At 52.8% G+C, this 19801-nt stretch overlaps 1 protein-coding gene across 2 annotated transcripts in view; it reads left to right on the top strand.

Annotated features, from left to right (window-relative positions):
* The window catches only part of LOC122365685 (DNA polymerase alpha subunit B-like), a 43307-nt gene that overhangs the window by 5354 nt on the left and 18152 nt on the right, over positions 1-19801 (top strand). For both annotated transcript variants that reach the window (XM_043337111.1, XM_043337112.1), the window contains exons 3-4: positions 533-578; positions 18076-18182. In XM_043337111.1, the coding sequence (XP_043193046.1) occupies positions 533-578; positions 18076-18182 (153 nt within the window). The remainder of the gene's footprint in view (positions 1-532; positions 579-18075; positions 18183-19801) is intronic.

The following is a 19801-nucleotide window of genomic DNA, read 5'->3' as shown; positions in this document are numbered from 1 at the left end:
AATTCGTGATCAGCACCCCGAAAACCCTATACCAGCTTCTTTTTACGAAGTTCTAGTAGGTCCCGATTTTCCCGACTTTTGGGTCATTGACCTGACTTAGAGGGTCAATCAATGACCTAGGACCTTTAAATTGGGTACCATCGGCTTCCTTTCGTCACGGGCAACACGCTCGTTTTTCTGCGAAGCTCTAGCTCGATCAGGTGCCGAACGGGGGTCCAACCGACCCCTCACCTCACCCTACAGGTTAGACGCTGTAAAACGCCGCACACACAGGCGAAAGTCGATAAGTTATTTGCATAGTGCATGGCTATTGGCTAGTACTTACAATCGTTTTGAATAATTATGCATGTTTTCATCAATTTTTGCATTAGTAGTCGTATGTTCTTCATTTTACCAAATCCAGAGTGTCTCTCATGTCTATCAATGTCGGTTCACGGACATATGCTGTCTCATCACCCAGCACCAAGTTCATGCGTTCTGTGTGGTGCTGTTTTTTTATTATGACGTCATTTCCTTGACGTGGCGGACTCAGACCCCGGAGTGACCTGTCAGCCGGATCCTCACCTCTCACCGGACAGGTACGTAACACAGCGGGCTGCTCTTCCCTTCATAATCCCATTGTAAAAGATGGAAACTAGGCTCACGGTAGTGTTTTTATGCTGCTTCGTTGCATGGAATGCTCCCTTGTTCGTGTTTTGGACGAACCCCAAAAGGCGCCAAACTTCCGAGTGAAAGAGCACTCGTCTTCGCATTTTGATTCTTCGTGTTTCGTCCATTGGAAGGTTTTCATAGAAATTAATTTTCGTATTTGCCATCAATTGAGCATGCTGTTTTATGACATTGTGATATAATGTTTTGAATGGAATGAGTGACGAAGCGGGGCCCACGCCAAGCAGTGGTGGCGCATTCAATGAATGCCATCATCCGATCGGAATTTTATGGGCTCTCGGGACCCTGGATGATAAACTTACACGTACAGCCGAACACGTTCCGCATCACTACCTGATCCGCCTGCAGTGCGTTAGCATTCGTAAAGCCTAAGCTACACTAGCATGAATTCCGACGTTTTTTCGGTTTCTGCGGGATTTCGGTTCGCGTCGTCAAGTTCGCCTCATAGCGAATGCATTGCGCAAGCTACACTGCCAGTCTGGCGTCCCGTGGAACGAAAACCCGCAAAAACCGACGAGTCGGAACCGAAAAAAAAGTTCAGAGCTGTGAACTTTTTTTCGGTTTCTGCGGGATTTCGTTTTAGTGATGGATGATTAGAAGTGATTGTTGCTAATAATATTGTGACGATGGAACAGTTTCAAATGTAAATAATGAAAATGGTGTAATTCATGATTAAATAAGACAAAATGTGTTTCAAAACTCATCATTCTACATCAAATATGATCATTGTAATTAAACTGACAAATGATTATGATCGAAAATATATTCTTGTTAGTTGTAAAATCTTTAAAATAATTATCTAATCATAATTTGATAAAAACTCGATTATTTTTAACATGAATAATTAATTAATTTTATCACATATCCATCACTATGCCATAAACAACACCGTCCACGCGGCGGCCGCCCGGAACGAAAAAACGCAGAAACCGTAAAAACGCGGAAACCGAAATCCTGCAGAAACCGAAAAAACGTTGATAGTGTAGCCTGAGCTTAACCCGCGCCCCGTAGGGCTACCGGCGGACCCTACCACCCGTAGGGGGGGGGGGGGGCGTTTCGGCCCCCCCCTAAGATCTCGGAAAGTTACCGGCCGATTTTCAAAATTCAAACGGCGTTTGATAGCCCTACCCGGGAACTACCTTGTGACCAAATTTCATTGACCTAGGTCAAACTGATGACGTCACAGGTCAGGTCAAAGGTCAGATTTTCACCGTTCACAGGCAATTCAAGAAATGTGCTGTGAAATCGAGTAAATTGGTAATTTATTGAAAACCATCGATGGTATATTGTTCGTCAAACACATACTTTGCTATCTGAGGTCACTGATACCAGGTCAGGTCACAGCGAGGTCAGGTCACCGGGGGTCACAATATGAATGTGTCGTGTGATACATGTTTTATGGTCCATTTTACATGACAAATGCGATTATGTGGGTTAGGCAGCCCTTGGGGCCAGCCTAGGTCACGTTTTGGTGAAGGTCAGGTCAAGGTCAGGTCAAATTAGGTCAAATTTCAAAGTTGATATTTTTGCATAAAATGGGTATCCATTCGATGCAGCTCGTCACGGGGAGTCTAATGGTGGTCTTTGTTTTGCTCTACGAGTTCTAGAATTGCCAAAAATTGAGTTTGAAAATTTGACGTCATCATTTTTGAACAGTTTTTTCGCTATAACTTGGCCAAAAAACGAGGTATCGATCTGAAATTTGGTATGTAGATAGAAGACGGTAGGTACTATCACATATATTCCGTTTTTTTCGAAACTCAAAAAACTTTTTGGATTTTTTTGCTAATATATCCAAAAAAATGCTTTTTTGATTTTTGGGGATCAAAACTCAAAAATTTCAAAAATCCGAGATAGCAGTTTTGTAGCCCTGTCAATTCTACACCTTTTATGTCTTGATCATTTTTCTGTATCTTCAAAGCTGTAGGCCTGACAGGTCTTCTCGCGAAGGTCTTTTTTCGGTCGAAAATGACAGAACATGACGTCACTCTGACGTCATTTGTGGCCAACCTATCACAGCCTCTGGAAAAAATTTTGGTCACAATGTGTAAAATTGATGCCCGGAGGGGTCCTGAAAGTTTGGTGGCGATATCTCCAGCCGTTTAGGAGATATCGACCGAAAAGGACAGGGGGGGGGGCCGTTTCGGCCCCCCCCCCCCTACGGGGCGCGGGTTAAACCAGTAGCGGCGGAACACCTTCAGTTAAAGGGGGGCACTGCCGACATTTGGTCCCATTCTTTCCATGCAACGCCCATAGGACAAATGTTAAAATGCCCGAATCAAAGGGGGGCACGGTGCCCCGATGCCCTCCCCGTTCCGCCGTCTATGTAAACCATGGGTAGCCGTGGACGATTCCCGACAGGAGTCCCGTCCATCGAGCGCCGGAGTGACTCAGACCCCCGCATTCCATCGGTTTTCCAACGTTACACCAATTAAACCTCGGGTCGGGCAAATGTGATAACTCTTATGCGAATACGAATCTTGCTCAATTTCGAAATGCTGCTTTCACTTTTTGATTTAGGTAGGTACACGAGCCCTTCTGTGCTGGGGTATATCACGGATGGACTGCAGGCTAGCCATGACAATCATTTGAACTTTTAGCACCGAAGTCGAATGGGAAATAGGTAACTACAACTATCGGACTACAACTGCGGTTTCATTATTTTGTGGTGAGTGGCGACCTGGCTTTGAAGACGTCACTAATGATTTCGTTGTTGGTCTGATTTTTTAAAAAATCTTACTAGTTTTATTCATCCGAAGCTGGCGAGGTTTTGGCGTTAGTCTGATTGGTCTCCATAGGTGCGAGACGCGGGCTGCGGCCGGGCTAATTGATCAGCATCGCGGCAGATAACCTGCGTGTCCCGCACGTTTTTCCGCCTTTATTCCAGCGCCACGGGGCACTGGCGTCGCAGTACGGTACCGTCAGTTCCCCGCCTCCCCGCCAGATGGCAGTGACTCACCCGGTTCTGGGCGGGTAGCCCCAGGCGCCGGCGTCTGGTGCCGGCCGGCGGTAATCGGCAGCCGGTACACTCTCTGACACAAATTCCGTCCATTTTCCCCAATTTTTCGCCGCTGAAGCGCGCTGGCGACCCGATTTTTGAGTGACATTTGCAACTTGGACATGTATCGATTTTGTATCAGTGCGACATTGATTTTGCCGTCTGCAAAGTGACGGCCGACCGACCGGCCCCGGGGCCGTCAGGCGCCTTGTCAGCGAGTGTACGAGGCAGGGGTAGTGGCCAGTCCCAAGGCCATCATCCACTCAGGCGGTGCTCCCCGCGGCGGACGGTTGACTGCGGAGGTCGTGGACCGAAACCGGCCTCTGTCTTGCTCTGACCGGTGCCGCGCGCGCAACTCTGAGGTGTGGTGCCGTGCCCCGCTCTGCCCCGCAGCCAGCCGTTGTGGGTATAGGTTTAGTGCGTGGTGTTCTTAGATACATGACTAGATCTATACTCAACAATGGAGGGTTGTGCTCTCGGCGGCGGCGGCGGACCGGCTAGAAGACATCTGGAGGTCACCAGGACGAGGAGCGGCGCCCGCCGGCCGGCCGACACGTCACCAAGATGGAGGTCCCGGAACCGGCCGCGTGGTCGGCACCACCGTGCAGTGCGGCGCGTACCAGACTGTGCTAGTGATTGAGAAGTAGATTATAATGGACTTTGTGCATTTTGTGCTTTACGTAATTGGCTGAAATATTTCTAGGAGTCCAGACTTCGTGATTTGGTATTAAGGGTTAGATAGATTGCATGGGAAGATGTTGCTGTAGTGCTGATAAATTTATCGTCTTTCGAGGTTATCTCTTTTGATTTATGACGGAGCTTTGGCAAATGCGAGCGTTTTGGTGCGACACTGCGTTGATGACGTTTTACTGTTTCATTTAGATTGCACGATATAGCTTTCTGTCCGTTTTGACTATCCTCAGATTCATCCAAGATTTCTTCCTGCATTTCTGGCTGTTTGTCCTTTGAGTTTTTTTTTCTGGGTTCCTGGCTTCAATGAGAGTCGTTTTGCTGTGCCATGTTTATTTTGTGGGGTGCTTATCGCCTATTTGAACGTTTCGAGATTTCCCTCGCCGTCTTATTTCGTTATCTACCCACCCCTACCCTGTCTGCCTCGTGCGGGCGGGGGCGGGGAGGGAGGGGTGTGTGTGGTGTGGCTGTGGCACTCCCCGGTTCAAAGGCCGGCACTGGTGGTTAGTCCGCCGGCAGCCAGCAGGGCCTGGGACCAGCGCCGTGCCCGGGCCGCCCGTAACTTTGTAAACGTTGTGGCAATGTGCGAAGTCAAGGACGGGTTCAGCGTGAGAACAGTGTCCCCTACAATACTCTGAAAGGGTAGGTACTAGGATAGAGAACTGCGTAGCTAGCTCGCTTGACAACGCTGGCCCGGACAAGGCTGGAACCGGTCTGCGGCTTTCCCGATCTGTTGTTCTTTTTTACGGTGTGGCCGTTGTGTTTCTGCAGTGCTGGATGTATATTTGTTTCGAAATATATGGTGAAAATCGCTGGGCTTGTGTTTTCGAAGAGATTTGAATAAGGCCGGGCCATCTATGATGGCGATTTGGTCGCAAACGATGCGTCTCCCGATTCTCAGAAGTCCGGAATTCTGAGAATTCTGCCCGAGATTTGAATCTGACAAGTGGTACCTGGTCGGCCATGGACAGTCTGACCATGCTGCTGAGCTGGTCTCACGAGCCGGGGGGGGGGGGGGGCTGGTTCCTTGCGCCAGCAGAGGCGTGACCAGGGTATGAAAGGAGGGGGAGTGAGTAAGAGATCTCCCCCGTACTCCTCCAATACTATCAACCGGATCTACGTGATGCACTGAGCTATCTCCGCTCAATGTCGTGTCGGGGTTGCTCCATCGGCCGGGTGACTGACCGGCGTGGGCTCCGGGTGTGGGCTGGGCAGCCCGCCGCCAGCAGCGCCGCTGAGCCGCCGAACACACCCGGTGGGCGCCACGCTGGCATTCTCAGTGGCTGGAGCGGACACCCCGGCCTGCCGTCCAGGCTGGCCGGTGGACATAGTACCAAAGACTGGGCAGGAACATGCAGCTCGGTTTGTCCGTGTCTGTTAGGACGAACCGATCGGTTTTCCTTGGCAGTTTTTTGTCAGCGATTGTCGACTTTATGCCTAAATGGTTATGGACGCAAACTTGGTTATGAATGTTTCTTCTAATTCAACGTTAATTTAGGAGCGGACTGATTTAGTGAATTTATTGTTACGTGCCATCTGCTTATTTTGTTTCGCACGGTATGGCTGAAAGTCGATGAAGTGGTCAGGTAAAGGCTACGTACTCTGTGATTGGAAGGAAAATGATTGTTCTGCCAAAATGACACGTGGGACGAAAGACAATGTTTAGGTAAGCGAGATAACGAGAGATCAGCGGTAAAAATTAAGGAAAAACGTGAGGAAAGCTCGCGCGAATACTCAGCCTGTCAGACGCCACTGTGCACTGTAGAAAAGCTATATTTAGCGTAGATATATCGAGATGTGAAACAACTGTGTAACGAGAGCCGGAATAACAGCGGAGCGGAAGCGACAGTGCCAGAAACACAAACTATTTTAGATAAAAGATAGAAACGGGCTTACAGAAAACAACGAAATAATTACGCCAATTAAAGCACAATAAACTTATTTTAGAACGCAAGTAACATATAATCTTAAGACAATAGCGAAGATAATACGATTTAAATATAATACTAAAAACGAGATCAGAAGGTACTTGAAAAGGAAACAGTATTTGCGCACACGCGACAAAACAATAGCGCACTTGGGCGGAGACGCCGCAACTAAATAATGTGCCGGTGGGCTGCGCGGCACCACAGTACTTCCCCCCCCTAAGAGCGGAGCGGGAAAAGATAAAAAACTCACGAGGGTGGAACACGAAACCGAACGCGGCGACCAGCACGAGTGTACACGGCGTCTCGCTGTGGACGAACAGGCACAGGCGACGGCGGCGACGCGGGCGCCGAGCTCTGGCCCCCAAGACGGCGACCACGACGTGGCGGAGCAGATGGTGGCGGCGCTACGTCAGCACGGTCCGGCTCCGCTGGCGGCGATGATGAAGCGTGCACAGGCGGTGCAGCGCTGGCCAGGCCGGGAAGCGGGGACAGCGCGGCATCGGCGCGGCCCGGCTCCACCGACGGCGATGTGGTTGTACCGGACTGCACGGGGGGCAGGGGCGGTGCGGCATCGGCACCGCCCAGCCCACCCGGCGGCGGTGACTGCGGTAGGTATGCTGGCTTGAGCCGCTCGACCGAGACGGTGTCACTCTTCCCCGACGGCAGCTCCAGCTGGTACCAGCGATCCCATCGTCTGAGGACGCGCAGAGGGCCGATATAAGGCGCCTCCAGAGGGCGGCGCACGCGGTCAACCCGCAGCCAGACGTGTGAACACGTCGAGAGGTCGGTCGGCATGTGCGGCTGGGTCAGTCCATGGTGGCTGCCTTCAGACGGCGAGAGGAAGTCTGTCCTGGCGAGTCGGCGGGCCAGCTCCCCGACGGTCTCGGCGGCGCCGTCCGGAGCAGGCTGCCGGTCCACACTTATCCGGGGCTGCAACAGCATGCCCCCGGTGACGGCAGTGAACGGCGCATAGCCAGTCTCTCATTCATGGCCGCCCGGATGCCCAGGAGGACCACAGGTAGTGCTTGTAACCACTGTTTCTTGCTGGCGATGATGGCCGACTTCAGCGTCCGATGCTGACGCTCCACCATGCCGTTGGTCTTGGGGTGGTACGCCGTTGTCCGCAGGCGGTGAAAGCCGAGGATCTCGGCCAGTTGTCGGAAGAGGGCGGACTCAAACTGAGTACCTCTGTCGGTGACGACGTGCAGCGGCACACCAAACCGGGCCACCCAGACGTCCATGAAGGCGGCTGCGACGGTGGCTGCTGAGATGTCGGCGATAGGGGCCGCCTCCAGCCAGCGGGTGGAACGGTCAACACACGTCAGGAGGTACCGACACGGGGAGGTGAAAGACTCACCGTGAGGGATTGATGGCGGCAGAGGACCGACAATGTCTATGTGGATGGTCTCGAACCTGTCGCTGAGGAGAGAAAACGGAGACGGGACGGTTTTGGTGTGGCGGTGGACCTTACTCGATTGGCAGGAGGAGCACTCGCGTACCCACCGGCGGATACAGCGGTCCATGTCGGGCCAGAAGTAGCGCGACTTGACCAGCTGAAGGGAGGCTTTGACACCAGGATGAGCGAGGCTGTGCACCTGTTCGAACACATGAGTGCGGAGGGGGACTGGGACAAACGGCCTGGGAAGTGTCAGAGTGGTATCACAGAGGACGGTGAGATCAGCTGACAACGGGAAGGGTGTCAGCCGGTCCGAGTAGGCAGCTGTCTCCTGGTCGTCCCTCTGAGCCTCGGCGATGGCGTGCAGGTCGGCGGCGTCCACGGTGGCGGCGTTCACTGACGCTGTAGGCGTGGTGCTCGGTGGCGCGGCAGCCGCCAGCGACTCGGTGGCCGGGTGCGGCGCAGCAGTCACCGGGGTCATGCCAGTGTCGGCGGCGGTGCTGCTGAGCGCAGCAGACGGCGGATCGGGGCGCGCGCGCGCGCGGTCCGGTGCGGCGACAGGTGGCCGCTCCGAGCGCGCGCGGGCACTGTCCGGCGCGGCGACCGGTGGCGGCTCGAGGCGTACCGCGCGCGCGGCGACCGGTGCGGCGACCGGAGGCGGCACAGGGCGCGCGCGCGCGCCGTCCGGTACGGTGACCGGAGGCGACTCAGGGCGCGCACCCGCACCGACGGGCGCGGTAGCCGCGCTGCCCAGTGTGGCCAGGAGTGATCCTGTCGGTGGCGAGGTCTCGGAGCTCTGGTCGGGCGGACTGAGGGCGTCGGGGGTCACAGGGCGACTCCAACAGTCAGCGACCACGTTGTCAGCCCCGCGCACGTACTGGACGGAGGAGACGTACTCGGAGATCACGCTCCAGTGCCGCTGCTGACGGTCCGACTTGGCCGTCTGCGGGCTGAGGAACGCGGTGGTGAGCGGCCGGTGGTCAGTGAAGAGCGCGACGACACGACCTTCCAACAGGTGACGGAAGTGAAGCACGGCCAGGTAGGCGGCCAGCAGCTCGCGGTCGTATGTTGAGTATCGCCTCTGCTGGTCGCTGAGCTTCTTGGAGAAGAAGCCGACGGGGACAGGCTGACCGTCCACGATCTGGTACAGAGCTGCACCGGCTGCCACCTGTGAGCAGTCGGTGACCAGGTGGTAGGTCTCACAGGACGGCAGGTGATGTCGGATGGTGCATGCTGTCTGCAGTGCCTCCTTGATGTCTGTGAAGGCGGCGAGCTCCGTCTCGGTCCACGGGAGGTTGGTGCTCTTCTGGTTGTGCTTCATCAGCTCTGTCAGCGGGTGGACGAGCTCGGCGAAGTGTGGGATCATCCGGCGGAAGAACCCGACCATCCCGAGGAATCGGCGGAGTGCCGTGGAGTCCGGTGGAGTCGGCAGATCTGCGATCTCCTCGATCTTGGCGTCTGGCGGCCGGAGCCCCTCGGCGGAGACGGTGTGGCCTAGATAGACCACCTGCGACTTGAAGAAGTCGCACTTGTCCAGCGAGATCCTTAGCCGGTGTCGATGGAGGATGCCGAGGACGGTCTGAAGGTCCTTGTGATGCTGCTCTGCGTCTGGCGAGAATATCAGGACGTCATCCAGGTAGACGAAGACGCAGCTGACCTGGCGGAACAGCTGGTCCATCACACGCTGGAATGTAGCCCCACTGTTCCGCAGGCCCAGCGGCATGAACACGTATTCGTACGCGCCGAATGGTGTCGTTACAGCCGTCTTCTCCACACCCTGTGGCGACATAGGGATCTGGTGATAGGCTCTCAGCAGGTCCACCTTGGAGAACACACGCATCCCATGGAGACGGGTGCTGATGCTGTGGATGTGTGGCAGCGGGTAGCGGTCTGGCTTGGTCTTGCCGTTCAGCGCGCGGTAGTCCCCTGTCGCTCTCCACATCCCGGGTGTCTTCTTCGGGACCATGTGCAGAGGCGATGCCCAGGGAGAGTTGGACGGTCGGACGGTCGGATGATGCCTGCCTCCAGCAGGGTGTCGAACGTCTTCTTGGCAGCTTCCAGCTTGTCCGGCGGGAGTCGTCTCGGACTGGCGAACGTCGGTGGAGAGCTGCCGGTGTCGATGTTGTGGGAGGCTGGAATCGGGCACGCATCAGCTTCTGTTCCCAGTTGCAGCGGCATCAGCAGAGAGGGGAACTGCTGCAGGAGTGTCTGGACCTCCGGTGGTAGACTGTCGCTCTGGTTGACCAGGAAGGCGCCGGGACCGGGGCGGTCGACGGGAGCACCTGGAGAACGGAGGGAGGTCACGGAGTCCAGGAGAGTCTGGGAACCACAGTCAACAAGGAGGTTGAGATGGGCAAGAAAATCATGGCCGAGCAGGGGAAAATCATCACGTCGGGGTCACCAGTTATGAAGTGGTCAGGTAAAGGCTACGTACTCTGTGATTGGAAGGAAAATGATTGTTCTGCCAAAATGACACGTGGGACGAAAGACAATGTTTAGGTAAGCGAGATAACGAGAGATCAGCGGTAAAAATTAAGGAAAAACGTGAGGAAAGCTCGCGCGAATACTCAGCCTGTCAGACGCCACTGTGCACTGTAGAAAAGCTATATTTAGCGTAGATATATCGAGATGTGAAACAACTGTGTAACGAGAGCCGGAATAACAGCGGAGCGGAAGCGACAGTGCCAGAAACACAAACTATTTTAGATAAAAGATAGAAACGGGCTTACAGAAAACAACGAAATAATTACGCCAATTAAAGCACAATAAACTTATTTTAGAACGCAAGTAACATTATATAATCTTAAGACAATAGCGAAGATAATACGATTTAAATATAATACTAAAAACGAGATCAAAAGGTACTTGAAAAGGAAACAGTATTTGCGCACACGCGACAAAACAATAGCGCACTTGGGCGGAGACGCCGCAACTAAATAATGTGCCGGTGGGCTGCGCGGCACCACATCGAGATGTCAGAAGAAGTTCTCATTCGTGGACATACGTAATCTGCAATATTACATTCTTCCGTTCTTCGGTCAGAACTGAGCTTTTCATCTTCAAATGTTTCTTTACTAACGGCTTGCTTATTTGATAAAAGCGGTTGCCAAGATGTAGCGCGATATGTGCTACGTCTTGCCGAAGCTGTTAAGGTAATCAGTTTGTTTCAACAGTTCTTTCTGCATCCCGTAAACTGCAGGCATTCCGTATACGTCGACAGTTCCGAGCAAGAACATCCCGATTGTCAAATTTTTCGAAATTGAGATGTTCATACCATTCGACTTAGCTCGTCGAGCTGAGTCGAATGGTATAAAAATCTCAACTTCGAAAAATTTGACATAAGGATGTTCTTGCTCTGAACTGTCGACGCATTGCCAGCGAATGCCCGCTGAGCTGCTATTTTTTTATTCGAAGCAGCACTGACACAGGATTTTGTTACTCACTTCGAAATGATGTGGTTTGTGTTGATTGAAGTTGTGGAATGTGAGATCCCTGAAGTTTACCACTCTCTGTTGCCAAAAGGTCGTTCGGGTAATCACAATTCACACTTCCCGGCAAGTCTCTGTCTTTGCGGATCGTAAATGCTCATTCCTGTGCCGTGTGATGGTTTCGAACCAGCGGCCTTTGCAGAGGTGACGGTGGCGGCGGTGGCGGTGCCCGCCCGCTCGCTGTCCGCCATTGGCCGTGGCCGGCGGCGGCGGCGTCGGACGCCTGATGACTGCCTGGAACCGCCGGCGGCGTCGGCGGGATTCCCGCTCCCACCGCTCCTTCTCAGAGGGCAACGGCACCAGACGCGCCGCGCGCGCGGGACGCCGGCCGTCCGCTCCCGCCGTCCACTGTCCGCTCCGCCGTGAAGTCGCCGCCCGCCCCGCCCCGCCCGGCTTCTCTCGCCGCGCCGACCCGTGTCGGAGAGGCCGAGGTCGACCGTTCGTCAGAGGGACGGAAACGCCGGCACGCCGCGCCTTCCCCGCCCTCCCGACTCCCTCGCTGCCCTCCCGGCTCCCTCGCTGCCCGCCGTGGTCCCTCGCTGCCCTCCCGGCTCCCTCGCTGCCCGCCGCGGTCCCTCGCTGGACCACCGGACATTCCTGGCTGTGTGAGAGCGGTGGGCGTCCTTCGAGCGGCGCGTTCCTTTGCGATGGAGTTTCCACGCGCGCGCTAGGACGAGGCGTGGTCTTGTATTGTATTGTATTGTATTGTATTGTATTACCTTCATGGACAATCCACGCGGGGCGTGGCGATTACAGTCCAGAGTCTGAGTCGGGCACAAACAAAAACATGCGGGGACAAGAAACACAGGCATACAGATTCAATCGCTGGACATTCGCTCTCTCTATATACAAACGGACGATTCAAGACAGCACACCGCACACGGATGTCGCACCTCCTTCCCCTGACACGGGTCATCGTCGGGCGGTCGCCATCGCCGGACAGACTGCAGCCTTGGCCGCACGGGCGAATGGGGCGGGGCGCTGTTCGATGACACCGGGAGGCAGACTGTTTAGTAGCGCCGCGGCCCGGTAGCCGAATCGTCGCTTGCCAGTCTCGAGCCGCGAGCGTGGGAGGTGGAAAAGGTGGTCCTGTCGAGTGGACCTCTCTCGCGCGTCACTGTTATTCGTGAAGATGGCAGCTAGTGCTTCGGGCTCGCCGTTGCTTATTATTTTCTGCGCAGTTACCATGGTTTTAACATCGGCCATAGCTTTCGGAGGCATCCATCCGAGTGAATCGCGGAGGCCAGAGACGTGATCGGTGGCGACTCGTCCTGACGGTGGCGACTCGTCCTGACAGCCCGTTTTTACTGGAGAACCTGATGAAACTCACTTTATGGGGTGGTTTAGGACATGACCTCCATGTGCGAGCAAATGCATTCCAGGCATTCGGCTTTTCGGATCCTGGTCTCTGGCTCCCGATCGAGTTCTCCCCTTTGGTGCCAAACGGTGCGATTGTGAAACATTTTCTCCGCGTTTTTACGACACCTTTCTCTTCGCTGTCACGCCACACTATTCACTGTTCACTGTTCAGCCCTCTCTTGGGCTATCGCTCGATGCGAACCCTGGCGCCGTTTGCTTCTTCTCAGCTTCTGATACGCAAGTTGATGCTTTTTGGCCTCTTGCTATTCCTCTTCTCAAGAAAATTGATCATCTTTTTTGCTGAATATTTATGTTAATTGTGCTCTTCATGGCGAGTCCTCACGGCTTCACTGAGTTCTCATTACATATCTAATGTAAGCGCGCCGTGTACCTACATCAAACATTCTATGATGTTCGGAACTTATCTAGAGCTTTTTGTGGTTCTGTGTGAATGTGTATGTGCTCTGTGTGAATGTGTATGTGCGTCAAGTATTGTTATTCACAGTCTGCCTACTAACCTGTTGATAGCTGGAATGTTATTAGAGCTGAATAGAATCAATTCTGCTTGTTACTCGTTTTGTGATGAATTTCGCTTATAAACCATGGACAATTAAAGGAAATAGTTCACTTTTAACATGGGGTTTGGAACTGGAATAGCAGTTTTGTTGCTTGCGCTGAGACTAGCACAAATCAGAAGCTTTTACGGCCCAACGATCACCCTAGACGAAGATATTCCATTTTTCGTTCCGAAAAAGAGTGCCTTGCAGAGGAATGCGTGCCTTGCTGAGGAATGCAGTCACGTCATCGTCAGCCAATCAGAATGCTGCTTACAGCCGATGGGTTTGTCCTACGCAATATGATTGGTCAACGCGTAATAAGCTTCCGCGTCAAACATTATTTTATATAGAATATAGTTCTTCTTATACTAAAATATAGAAAATAATCCTTTTTACAAAAACGTTTTGTTTTATTTTCTGATCATTTTGAGCATAAAAAACATAAATCCATAGCAAAATATTAATTTCAGGAAAGTGAACTATTTCCTTTAAGCGGGAATAGAGGGCTGATTAAGCCTGTTTGGCTCACCCTCCCGAACTAACAATAATTAATGCTGCCGGGAAGTCTGCAGTGTTACGGCGCCTGCCGGTGCTGTGTACGCTATTTTCTAAGCCACGCTATTTACTCGTAGTGGTTGCGAACTTAGGTATATCTCGAAAATACTTGCTGCGGTCGATCTTTGTAGTTTGCTGAGTTACTTTTGTGAATCCTGTATGTGTAAGTTGCGGGAACAACGATATTTTACCACGCAGCTTATCGTTCGTACTTCGTAGGCTGTTATCGGCTACGCCCTCCTCACTTTTTGTCTCAAGTTTTTTTTTCGGAGCGTTTCTCCAATTTTCACCGCCGCCCGTCCCCCCCGACCTGGCACGGGTAACCGCACATTACACAGCGGGGGTGCGTCGTGTCGGGCCCGGGTCGCTCCCCTCCCCTCCCCATCATACCATTGCCTCTCCCCGTCCCTCCCCCTCCACCGCCGCCCCTTTCACTGTCCGCTGAATGAGCACAACAGCCAGGGAGGGGGGAGGACTGCGCACATACCGCAGTCGGGCCGCCGCTATTACCCCAGTTCCCACCGGCACGCCGGGTGTTTTTGTGTTTTACCGCTGTTGGCAACAGTTTGTCTGTGACGTAACTCCCTCGCTGCAGAAAAAAGTGTAGGTACTGCCTGTCGAATGCTACATACGCGGCGAGACCGTTCAATCGATATTTTGTTGTTTTCTTGCCTTTGCAGTGTTTCCTCGATATGCGAAGTTTTTTTTTTATAAATTTAGTCCGAACCTTTTGATGGGAAGGATTCACAAGGCCAGAGCCACCGCTAAGCGAAGCTTGTTGCGGTGATCCTGCCCTCTACCCTCCGATCGGTTTGTCAGGTGATGACCTCAGTAAGGGTGCAATCATTTCCTCTTTTCATAAATTCATTTCAACCACGTTTTGGATTTCATCACCCACTAGGAACGCCCATAAACAGCGGCTGCCAGATCGTATTTCCACAATGCAAGTCCTGCTGCATTTACCCTTCATTTTCATCACACCCTGATGAAACCGAGTGTAATCTGACACCGCATGCCCGCGACTCTCCTGAGCCTTCAGCCCGGGCCGTAATCCTAGCGACTTCCCGGCAGACGCTAGCCGCGATTCCGGACAAACGAGATTAATTGTTGCCCCCTCCCTCCTGCCGGGGCAGGTGCAGATGCTGAGAACGCCGCCTCGTTCTGTCTTCTCGGAAGACTATTGGCGTACTCGGCTCGCTAACTTGTGCCGGTCAGGCGAGGTGGCCGGTTGGGTCGCTTGTTTGCCGGTTATGGGGCGCCGTTGTCGGTTGCAGTTGTGACAACGCTGGCAATTGAGGGATTCTAGCTGTAACATAGTTCAGAAGAGGTCACCTATGTATTGTCCATGCAAACAGGATATCAGCTGAAGGTACCTGTCGTACTCTGCTGGAGTTACGGTACATTGAGTTTTGAATGAAAACGAGAAAGTAAAAAAAAAAAACAATCATGCGCCATGGGATTTGGAAGAGGATGCAAAGTAGATGCTCCTTTCCTCAACCCGCGCATTGCCCATTGCACGGGGTCGAAATGAGAAGTTGAGCTAGATTGGTTCGGTTTCGATATTTCCTCACGGTTTTGGTTGGTATTTGGTTTGGTATCGGTATTCCTATTTTATGTAATTGACTTCACTAAATCCTTTAGCACTGCCGATATGGCCATCATAGCACTGCCGATATGGCCACAGAACTACCAGTGCTTATTTCCACAATCCACACCAAATCTCCGCATGCCAAGAGAGAAAAAAAAAACTGAGGTGTCAGTATCGCCGAGGTCAATGCAAGTGGGTCCACTGTTGAATTTTAACGGTCTTTGACGATCACCGTTTGATTTGAGTTTTGAAAGTTGGCCCAGTAGTTTCGGAGAAAGCTGGGGATGAAACTTCTCTTTCTACGGTGTACGGTCCGGAATAGCCCTTCTTCTGAGAGCTACTAATGCGCTAAAATGTAAATTGTGTCGTTCCCGGTTCTACCTTCAATTTCGTCTCGACATGGCGCCCTTGCTAGATTTTTTATGCCTTCCCTTTCCTAAAATCAAGACAAAAGTTCCTGATCGTACTGAATCATTGTCATTGAATGATCGTTAATGCTAAGCGGACAGTGTTCATATTGCATTTGTTTTGTCAAATTATATTTGAACCCTGATACATGTGAAAAGTTTACCTTCCTTTTTCTTATTTTCTCTCCTTCTTCCGTACAAATATCAAACGTTGTGCTGGGGTTCTTGGATGGGGAGGTTTCCTAGACTGCGTTGGATAGTTGATCAATTGCTCTCTTACTAAAATTCATTCTTGATTATTTTTTTCCGCAGCAAAATTATTTATAAGTAACATTTCGCAAATATATCTACAGCAGAGCCCGCAACACTTTTCATTTCATTTTCTTGTTCTTGTTACGGACCGTCACGAGTCCTCGCATTTGGGCCGAGGTACAAACTCTCCATATTTTTTCAAACGTAGCCGCGTTATTTCACAAGATCCCTCGGCTTTCCGTTGAAAATCACGGGGGTCAGGAGCCGGTGATCCCAGATTTCAGGTGACGAACACGTGGTCGTCCCCCTCCGTCCCTCGACCCTCTCCCATGCAGGTGGGCCTGTTTTCGGCGGCGTCTATTCAGCGCGCCCGGCCCGGAGCGGCCGTTGTCGGCTGGGCTCCGCTCTCCGGCCGCTGCACCTGCCGCTCCCCCGCACACCTCCCTCCCTCTCTCTCCTACCACCCCGCCCCCCGCCCGCGGCTGGCCGGCCGGCGCGGCGCCGCGGTCTCCAGGCGAGCCGCCCGGCCGGCCGGCCGGCAGGTCTGGACGGCTGGCGTTCTGCCAACGGCCGCGCCACTTTCAAGGTCAGCTCATGCTGCGCCGGTGGACCCAGCGGGCTGCCGAGCGTGGAAAGACGCCGCCGCGGCCACCGACCGTCCCAGGACGCCGCCGCAGCCTCGGGCGCAGCGTGGATGCCGCGCGCCGACGCCTCCAAATTGCGCTGGCGAACTGCCGAGGCTAGAGGCTTCTCGACTTTTGATGGCAGCGATGATGGCGATGGCGACTGTTTTTGCAGGTAGATAGTTTATGGTAAATTGTTTTTTTTTTCGGTCTGTCTGTGGGGAGCCGGCCGCGCTGTTCCGCGCCGGTGATCGAGGGACAGTATCAGCGGTCCTATCTCGGACCCAGTCGCGGCCGCCGCGCCCCAGGGCTGCCACGTCGCCTGACGGGCCCGGGCCGCGCCGGTCTCCCCTTCGGATACCGGCGGACCGACCGGTCGGCCGGTCCCGGTCCCTGGTCCGGTCTCGGTCCCGGCGCCGGCCCGGAGCGCCGCGCGCCGCGCGCCGAGAAGGACCGGTTTTTCAAACGTGGTCACGGCGCGGTAACCGGCGTCGGTCAGTTTTTCTGCGCCACCGGCCAACGGTCTCCGGCGCCGGGCCCGGAGACAGCCAGCCAGCGGCCCCGGCGCCATGTGGGGAGACGGCGGAGACAAATTCGAATGGGAATCTGATGGGAGACGAAGGAGACAAAATCGAATGTGAATTTACTATTACACTAGAGTCCAAATCAAATGAGGGTATATTGGGAAAGAAGCGCATAACTCAATTTGAAATGCGTCGAGCCATGATAGATATGAACAAATACGGGGAGATATTGTATGAAGGAGAAGGAAGCCAAGGAAAATTTACCGGACATGATATTGGAAGGTATTGGGGGATGAAGGCTGACCGCGATCAAAATAAATCATGAATGGCACGCTACAGCTTCTTAGGGAGGAGACGGACCAAACAATCGACGAAATTCGTCATATTCACGCACTTTAGACGTTATGTTCAAAATCAGATTCAGAGGAGCCGTGAGCCTTCCTTTCCCTTGGTTTTATCATAGTGTAATAAATAACAGTTATTACAGTCAGTGTTATTAACAGTGTAATAAATAAGTTATTTCTTACACTATGGTTTTATTCTGTTGCTGCCGGTTCGTTCTATTTTTGAATTGAGTACGCTGCACACCAGACTGGCTCCCATTCAGAAATCGGCGGCCGACGCGGATAGGTCAGGTAGATCGCCCACATGCTGATAAACAGAAGAAGCCCTCCTGCGCTGAAACGTAAACCAGCTATCGGCCGGCGCCGGGTGTGTTGATGTCGGCTCTCAGCGCTCTGAGGACGTGTTCAACCGATAGTGTTCCCAACGAGACACGAATCCGGAACATGGACATTGAACGCCGTATCTCCGGAGCTTGCAGATTAGGGTGATTGATGGATTCCGAGACGTGGCTGCTCTCCCCTTGGGGCCTCCCTATTCGGAGTCCTTATTTTCTGTCAGTTCGTCGGTTTGATTTCGTACAGCATTACATTTACGACAGGCACAGTGTCCAAGTGACTCATTTTGTCTGCATTCCATAACCGTCACCTGTGCTGTCATCTAGTGGCGACCTGCCCAACTATTTTGTGTCTGTTTCAGACGGGGAAGCGGCCCCTGTCTGGAAGCCAGGCCACGCCGAAGCGAGCGGCGGGCACCGGTCCTTCCAGGTCTGCCCTCTTCAGTCCGACCAGCTACTCACCGAGCGGGTGAGTCCTCATTTATTTCTCACACGCATCTCACAGCGGAAACCTGTCATTTTTTGTTACCTCTCACCTCACACGCCGCTCACACTGCTCAGTGCTCACATTTACCTCTCTCACTCACTTCTCATACTCACCTTCGCTTCAAAGTCGCTCTTCAACTCTCACATTAGCTCTCAGATCAGAGTCGAATATCGCTGTCGTAATCTTGGTACGCCTACCCAAATTTTAGACCAGAGGCTAGTTTTACCAACAGAAAAATAGCCGCCTGCCGGAATTTTTTGACTAAAGACCGCTTCACATACGGAGCGTAAACGCGATGGGCACGTTAGCGGATAGGGTTATACCGTTTACGCTCTGTATATGAAGCGGTCTTTACTTAGTCAAAAAATTCCAGCAGGCGGCTACTTTTCTGTTGGTAAAACTGGCCTCAGAGTTCGGTTGGAATATTTAATTGAAAATGACATTTTTTGTAAGGCTTACCTACATAAACGAGTAGGAAGAAGCATGCAATGATACGCAGCGTGTATCATTTAGACGCGTTTGTAGCAATGCTGTCACGTTTCGCACACCTCGATGAACAAACACAAGTGACATTGCGGAATAAACTGTCAGGAAACCCGTCACGAATTAGACGCATGCCGACCCCGCCTGTAGGGAGAGGGGTACTGTGGGCGCCCGGACCTTTTGTTTGCTGCCAGTTGAGCGTTTGGGGCTCATGGGTCTGTGGTTGGTAGTGCGACCAATATGCAGGCTGAATGAAAGCCGAATGGACATGGCACTCGCTATTCAGTGTATTCTGAATTGGAAAGGCCCAGGAAATGTATGTCGATCCTGCTGCTCGCTGGCCGGGGATATCCCCTTCTGCATAAGATGCTCCTGTCCTGTTTAATGTTTAACGGACGCCTAAGGAGTTTGCAGGCCTATTTATCAAGCGATGTCGCTCAGTTCATCCGCCGCCGTGGCGGAACCTGAATATGTTCGGTTTTTTTAAGTCTATGCTCGTAGGGTATATGCTAGTGTTCGCGGTAACAGCTGTCAAAACAACCATTTATTCGTTGTAATCGCTATTATGGGAAAGTTCTTACTATATTCGAGGCGAACTTTGGCGATTCATGAATATCCATGTCGTGGTTCGTGGCGTGTCAGCTGCTAAATTTTTGTCCGGCCATTTTTACCGCCGATAATGCTGCGATAAACGAGCATTATTTATATTGTTCAATTTTTGAAACCAGGGAGAAACCGAATGACAACAACACACAAGGCGACTAGAGACGAGGGCGCGTCTCTTCAAAACTGACACTATGCGACACACCAGTCAAAACTGGCTGTGCGCATAGTGCATTGACCTCTTTTAGAGGTCAATGGCATAGTGTCAAAACTGGGTGTGCGCGGTCAGATTCAATTTCATTTTCAGTGTACCATGTGATAATAGGAGCTCATACACGGTTCCAAGCGCCCGTCCGCGACACGGCCCCGTGCTTTTCCCGGGAATCGAATATGTGTTGTCGAGTGACCCGGTCCGGCCGGCAGGCGCTCCTGGCGTCGCCACTGTGAGCCCACGTGACCGGTCGACGCCCGAGGCACTGGTCAGCTGACATCCGGCCGACCCGCCACTCAGCGCC

Source organism: Amphibalanus amphitrite, unplaced genomic scaffold (assembly GCF_019059575.1).
Source record: "Amphibalanus amphitrite isolate SeventyFive unplaced genomic scaffold, NRLGWU_Aamphi_draft 000757F_arrow, whole genome shotgun sequence".
Lineage (NCBI taxonomy): Eukaryota > Metazoa > Arthropoda > Thecostraca > Balanomorpha > Balanidae > Amphibalanus > Amphibalanus amphitrite.
This window is presented reverse-complemented; position numbering and strand designations above follow the sequence as displayed.